General features: G+C 42.8%; 1 protein-coding gene across 2 annotated transcripts; it reads right to left on the bottom strand.

Moving 5' to 3' along the window:
• Nucleotides 1-1,330: 1,330 nt before the first annotated feature.
• On the bottom strand, nucleotides 1,331-5,954 carry LOC121579793 (serpin H1). 2 transcript variants are annotated; one of them, XM_041894694.2, is made up of 6 exons: nucleotides 5,785-5,954; nucleotides 3,619-4,240; nucleotides 3,396-3,494; nucleotides 3,015-3,247; nucleotides 2,456-2,774; nucleotides 1,331-1,773 (listed from the first exon to the last, which is right to left on the bottom strand). In XM_041894694.2, the coding sequence occupies exons 2-5, from the start codon at nucleotides 4,214-4,216 to the stop codon at nucleotides 2,472-2,474; spliced, it is 1,233 nt and encodes a 410-aa protein (XP_041750628.1). In that variant the 5' UTR covers nucleotides 4,217-4,240; nucleotides 5,785-5,954; the 3' UTR covers nucleotides 1,331-1,773; nucleotides 2,456-2,471. The 2 variants fall into 2 exon arrangements, with proteins under 2 accessions (XP_041750628.1, XP_041750626.1); XM_041894692.2 differs by having other exon boundaries at nucleotides 1,331-2,774; nucleotides 5,785-5,953.
• Nucleotides 5,955-6,566: the final 612 nt, after the last annotated feature.

The raw sequence follows: 6,566 nt of genomic DNA, 5'->3' as shown, positions 1-6,566 counted from the left end.
CGCCGATTAAGGCAGCCCCCCGCGCCTCTCTGATTCAGAGGGGTTGGGTGAAATGCGGAAGACACATTTGATTGAATGCATTCAGTTGTGCAACTGACTAGGTATCCCCCTTCCCTAACATTTTGCCAGTCCCTTCGGTGTAACCACTGTGACTCAAGCAGTGTACCCGTACCGCCTAGTTCCAACCCTCCATCTTTTCTGATATTTTTTTGTCAGATTACTTTGGAGCAGAGGCTCGTGGCCTCGTGCCATGGTGCATTTATGCAAAAGCCAGCCTGCAGGACCGATGCTCAACAACACTCAGAAATAAACTAAAAATATGTCCAGGCCCTGAAAGAACACGTTTCATGAGATTGATGTGTCAAAAGCATTTTTCATCATTTTAATTTGTATGAAAAAAATACATGCTGGATACATTTTATCCGCAATTTTAAAAATATAAATGTAAGCAAAACAATACTTATTCTTGATCTAAGGGATAAATCATAGTAGGCCTATTGTGCCCATGAGTTACATTTTGTCTGCCTACAATGTAAGCCACTAGATGGCGAGAGATACCTAAATGATCCCAAGTGCCACATGATTACAGATAGGCATGCATGGAGCCTATTACAATTATAAAATACATGGACTTAGATTTAGATTTACTCCTTTGACCAACTAGGAAACACTTGCTCTTATACCTGTGTAATAACTCATTAATGAATTACTACAGTAGCAACATATTTCATGTAAATGTATGCACTCACTAACTGTAAGTCGCTGTGGATAAGAGCGTCTGCTAAATGACTAAAATGTCAGATGTAAAATGTGTAGGAGCAAATCATTGAATGCCAACAACTGGCTGACCTGATAATCTTACAGAGAGCCGCAGGATGCAAACCTAACTTGGGTCCAATAATATGTGAATGATCCCATAACACTCAATTGGCCCATGGTGTGAATCCTGTGGGCTTCTTTGCCTATGGCATCCCACTCCGTCTGACCAATAATTATATAAGGCTATGATCCGGACACAGTAGCAGCTATAGACATATGCATAGGTTGTCACGGTTTGGAGATGTGGCACTGGAGAGTATGACATGCACTGTTATGCAAAGCCATTCACAGTACAGTACATGGTGTTTTAGCATAACATTTCAAAGGTATGAATTTCCTCTGGTAGCACATCTGTCCTTCCTTGTGAACTTTTTAAAGTCCCATAGCTGGAATTCCTTTAGGCCAATCAGTTGGAAAATCCTATTGGCTCCTGCGCTTGACCTCACAATCCCTGCCATTCCATCCTAGTAGTCACCATAAGTTCACCCTCGAACCAAGTCACATTACAACATTATTTTGTTTTATAATTTTATTGGAAAAGAGAAAACTTGTAACTATCTCATACCATTCCATTGTTCCAAAAAAGCTTATTTTTTTGTGGCAAAACGTGACAGTGTTGAGACAGGGCTAGGCTGATCAATCAAAAGTCTTCCACAGATATCGCCTTTCGTTCTTTCACTCAGAGGTTAGTTAGCTAAAGAGTACAGAGCAGTGCTTTCAGTGCGGATCAGTAAAAAGCCAAACAGAGTAACAAACAGAGGCGCGTCCCCTGGGTCATAGATGAATGTGCTTTGGGGGGAGTGAACAATAGGCTAGCACCAGGTAGTAAGATTGTGAAAAAGCTTGTGAAAAAAATAATTGTACTTTAAACATTAAAGATATTGGAACCCACACGAATTTCACGAACTAAAAATTTTATATTTGGTGACGGGTACACGGTAATCATAGCAAAACCTGTAAAGAAAACAGAAACAGTTTACTTGCTCAGCACATTTGAATACCCCGACAATAGTAATTTGATGTTGACTTAATCTCAAGTAAACTGGTACAAACAAATAGTCTGGAATTCAAAGTGAAGTGAAACAATAGTGAAACAGAGCATGCATTCAGTTGGGATCCCAGACTAACAGACAGAGAGATAGGAGTGGAAACCCTGAGAGGAATGCTGATTTTATATTTAAGGCAATAGTCTGGGAGATCATACTTAATGTAAGTATCCATCCTGTGATCTGCCCTTAATTAAAATACTCAAACATGCCACGTTGTGATGGTGACTACTAACTAGCCTGGAATCCAAACTGAATATTGCTCTCTTTTGTGAAACGGGATGATATTCAGTTTGGATTGCAGGCTAGATAATGATACCATGTTAAGGTGAAGTTTATGTTTATTTGGAGTACACAATGCTTTGTTTCTTACAACACAGGACAAAATACACAAAAATATATTTCTGAATCATGGATTGTGAACAACAGGCACGAATGTTGGCACATAAATGATCAAATGGGAATGTACTCTTGAGGTATAAGACGTACAATTCATTTTCTCCCTCTCCTCTCTTTGCATAGGAAAATACAAAACACACACACACAGACACAAACACACTGTAACACCCGTGCATACAAAAACACTTCACCTAAGACTCAAAGTTGTTATAATTCATCTCTCATCTTCTCGCCCTTAGGTCGGACCAGTCTGCCAAGGAAGAGGATGGAGTTGGTCTTGGTGTCCTTCACTAGGAAGATGAAGGGATGGTCAGCATAGAACAACTTGGGATTTTTCAGTTTATCGGTGCCAAAGATGCTGGTATTGATGGGGTTCCCATCAGTGTCCCACTCCATGGCAGAGGCATGGAAGACGTTGGACAGGTACAGGTCCTTCTTCCCAGAGATGTTGGACAGGTCCGCCTTGGTCTTATCCACAGCCTCAGTCAGACCCAGCTCCCCAAGGTGTTTCTGTGAGAGAGAGAGAGAGAGAGAGAGAGAGAGAGAGCGAGAGAGAGAGAGAGAGAGAGAGAGAGAGAGAAAGCAAGTGATCTTTATTGTAAAGGAGTTCAGCCACCTAAGAGCATCAGGGATGTGTACTGTATAGTTATAGTGAATACTAACATGTTATTCAAACTTGCATCTCAGTTGCATAAACAGTTTAATAAATGTGGTTTTCACCAATGACCTGTGTCTAGGTTTTTACAGTACCTGGATGTTGTGGCTGACTTCCATGCTGACTTTTGGCAGAGACACAGCCACAGCCGTCTCCTTCAGCTTGCCCATCCAGTCGTCCAGCTGCTTGCAGGTCAGCAGCTTCTCCAGCCTCTCCAGGGACTCCACGTGGTAGGGCATGAAGAACACCAGGCTGGACTTTTTATGGGCCAGGGGCATGCTCAGGATGAACAGTTTATTCACTGTGTCCTCGTGGAAGCCGTAGAGACCTGCAGGTACAGCCAGTATGAGTACAGACTCAGATACATTTCTAGAGCATTTCTGTACATATTCCTTCACACTGAAATGAAAACACCCCAGTTCAGTTTAAATGTACTGTATGATATTATGTTGAGCGACATGTTGTAATTGATTGACCTGTGCGGTGCATCATGGGTACACCAACAGTGTGAGAGCGGGACACCAGGAAGCCACGGTTGTCCACCATCTTTTGGTGGAACTGTTCATCCCAATGGGCTGTTCAGATAGAAAGTAAAATACAATTTACTGTAAATTAGTAAATATGTGAATGAATGAAAAAACAAGACAAAAGAGAGAAGAGTATCTACCAAATTCTGGTGCTTTGTAAGAGAGAACTCACGTTTGAAGAACATGGCATTGATGATCATGGCCCCATCGGTCTTCTCCACATCCTTGGTGACCTCGGGCAGCTTGCCGTCGGTGGATTTGGCTGCCCAATCGTTGATGGACTTCACAGCGCTCTTCTTGTCCTTGAAGTTGATCTTAGTGTGGTCATAGTTGTAGTGCTTCTTGCTGCTCTTGACAAAAGCATCTGCAAAGTTGACCGAGCTGGGGCTGTAGAGGCGGTTGCTGATCTTCCAGGTGATGTTGCGGGTCTTTGAGTTGCTGACCTCCTCCAGGAGCTCTGCCAGGCCGGCGTGAAGCTGCTCGTCCTTCATCTTGTCGGCACTCAGCATGGTCTTTACCTGGGAGGCGGTGGAGGCCTTGCCCCCGAGGGCCATCAGGCCCAGGGAAGAGGCCACCACGACGGGGGAGATGAGGATGTTCTCCAGGTCCTTCTCCTTGACCATGTTCTGGTAGAGGCTGAAGGCCAGGCTGGCGCTGTTGTCGGCCAGCAGGGTGGCGTGGTTGCTTAGGACCTTGTCTGCCGAGGCGGCAGTAGCAGCAGAGGCTGTGGTGGCCAGTAGGGCCATGGCTACCAGGTTAGTCACCCACATAGTGTCAGAACGATCAGTAGAGACCTGAGAGGGGACATGAAAACAGACAGGATTTATGTGTTCGATTTTGACAGTGTATTTACTTATAGAGCATCAGAGCAATTACAGAGCAACAGAGTCTCAAATCCTTAATGTCAGAGGCAAATTAAATGAAATTTGCCCTGGATTTTGACAACAGAAAACCTTTTGTGGGACTTCTCTCATTGCTCTCGCCGGTGATAGCACAAGTTAAGGAGATAACGCACTTCCCCAACCCTTTGCTGAGATTCAAGTGGGATACCACTCTTCCTTTATTAATCCTGGATGATGCAGAATGGACATGCTGTGTGGTATACTAAGCTTTCATTATGCAGTCTGTAATGTAATTATAGACCAGAATTCATTGGTGGAGAATCTGAGAGCAGGTTTGACCATGTCAAGTTCAAGGCAAGACTCAAGAGCCATGTTGACACTGCAGCTGTAGAACGCCTACGATATTACAATTAAGCTCTCGCTTCATCTGGTGGACCAATCACTTTATTTTTTGCCCTGCATGAGGACTACACAGACAAGTGTGCAACAGGATCAGACTTAGCTGCAGAATCTAAACAAAAGGATTGTATGCATCCTCTGAGGCCTGGAATGAGTGACCTTTTAAGCAGGTGTGAGGTTTCAAATGTTTCACTGTCTTAACAGAAAGTTTGATCTTTCAGCTTACTCAGGCTGTCATTTCTGTACTAAAGGGACGATGCTTTTCAAAGTTTTGTTGGAAGTACAGATGATTTCAATACATTCTCAGTTTGCATTATATCTATCAATTGGATTCTGCATGCATGTATCATTTCAAATCACAGCACACCTTAATTCAATGTATTTTTAAGCCATAACTAAGAAACATCCTGGCACGTACAAATGCTGGCAAAGACGGTCTCAACTTATTGGACAAAAAACTGACCAATCAGCACTGCCACAGTGTAAGAGAAAGTCTAGAGGAGGAGGGATTTTCAAGTTTCATCATCATTAATATCTGTCTAAACATATGTTTATAAATTACACAGCTCATTTCCCTCTGCGTAATCGATCGGATGCTTTCTCGAGTCTCGACACTCTCTACCACCAAGTAAAAAGCAATGCCCCCTGGCAGAGGAAACTGTGAGTTAGATCAGAGCACAAAGAGTATGTTGCTGGGTGGGGCCATTATTAATAAGATAGGCCTACTCTACAGACATGGCACAGTTCAAAGCAGCATTGCCACTCAAATGACAATCACTTTAATTTGATCATCACAGCATTTTCACTGTTATGTGATCCATTAACTAAGTCTGAACACTGAAGATGGAGGAAGAAGTATGTTTTAGCCTGACAACTTTTCACATGCATGCATCTTTTCCATTCAGCTGGCCTACAAAATGCTCAACGACATCAAGCTGTATTCTAATGCAGCACTACATTCTCTAAAGGCATTTTATAACCCTAAACCCAAAATGGAGGGACTTTTCACATTCCTGGTCAGACATTTTCCTGCAGTTAACACATTTCAGTGAATATCCCTTCCCCTCTCACTCCCATCTCATCCCCCTTTAACTTACCAGGCTCTTTCAGCAGTTTTACTCTAGTTTCTCTCTCAGCTTCCACACGGACAGATCTTCAGCTCGTCTATAAACCGTGGGAAATTAATTTCTGGAAGCTGGGAAAAGGAGTATTTAAATGAGGTGCAGTGATTTTCTATGCACAGTGAGCTGAGCTGGGCCCTCCCACTGTATCCTGTTACTGTGGAGCAGCTATGCGAAGAGGGACTTTCCCCCTCCAGGTCCTAAAGCCTGAGACACACTGAGCTCTCATTCACACTGCAGACAGACATCTGGCAGAGTTTCTGTAAAGTTCATAGTTCTGTATTCTAAAATGATGCTACTGTAATAATATACTGTACACAGTTTTAGACCATGCAACATTATTTACCATAGCCCTACTGCAAAACAGAGCTGCAGAGAAGTTCAAAAGTTCAGGTTGAAACTTTTCTAAGTAGGTCATTGAAAATCTCAATTTCCATGAGGCTGAAGAATAATTATTTTTAGGGTGTAGAAAGTAGTTCGGTATTATAATTGTTATGATTAGTAAAGTTTGCTTGCTAGTTGTGAAAGTTTTGGCTGTGTCTGTCTGATTTGCGAGGCTGGTAGCGTGGGATGCAGGAGGGGGATGTGTCCATTCAATGCCTAGCCATGCCCTGGTGTCTAACTGCACATAATTTAGTTTGACTCTCTTTTCCCTAAAATGGGCACAATTTTTTCTCTGTGGACATGCAGTATATCCGATTATTCCCTGTCTAAAAGGCACTCATTTAGGCACTCTAAAACATAGTAGTGTTTCTACT

This window comes from Coregonus clupeaformis, chromosome 13, assembly GCF_020615455.1.
Source record: "Coregonus clupeaformis isolate EN_2021a chromosome 13, ASM2061545v1, whole genome shotgun sequence".
Taxonomy (NCBI): Eukaryota; Metazoa; Chordata; class Actinopteri; order Salmoniformes; family Salmonidae; genus Coregonus; species Coregonus clupeaformis.
This window is presented reverse-complemented; position numbering and strand designations above follow the sequence as displayed.

Bases quoted from the DNA above. Each gene is read 5' to 3' on its own strand.
- LOC121579793 (XM_041894694.2), bottom strand. From the start codon at position 4,216: ATGTGGGTGACTAACCTGGTAGCCATGGCCCTACTGGCCACCACAGCC. The intron at 3,248-3,395 runs GTCAATCAATTA...CTGTACCTGCAG, and splicing joins ACCCATGATGCACCGCACAG to GTCTCTACGGCTTCCACGAG. The intron at 2,775-3,014 runs GTACTGTAAAAA...TCTCTCTCACAG, and splicing joins AAGTCAGCCACAACATCCAG to AAACACCTTGGGGAGCTGGG.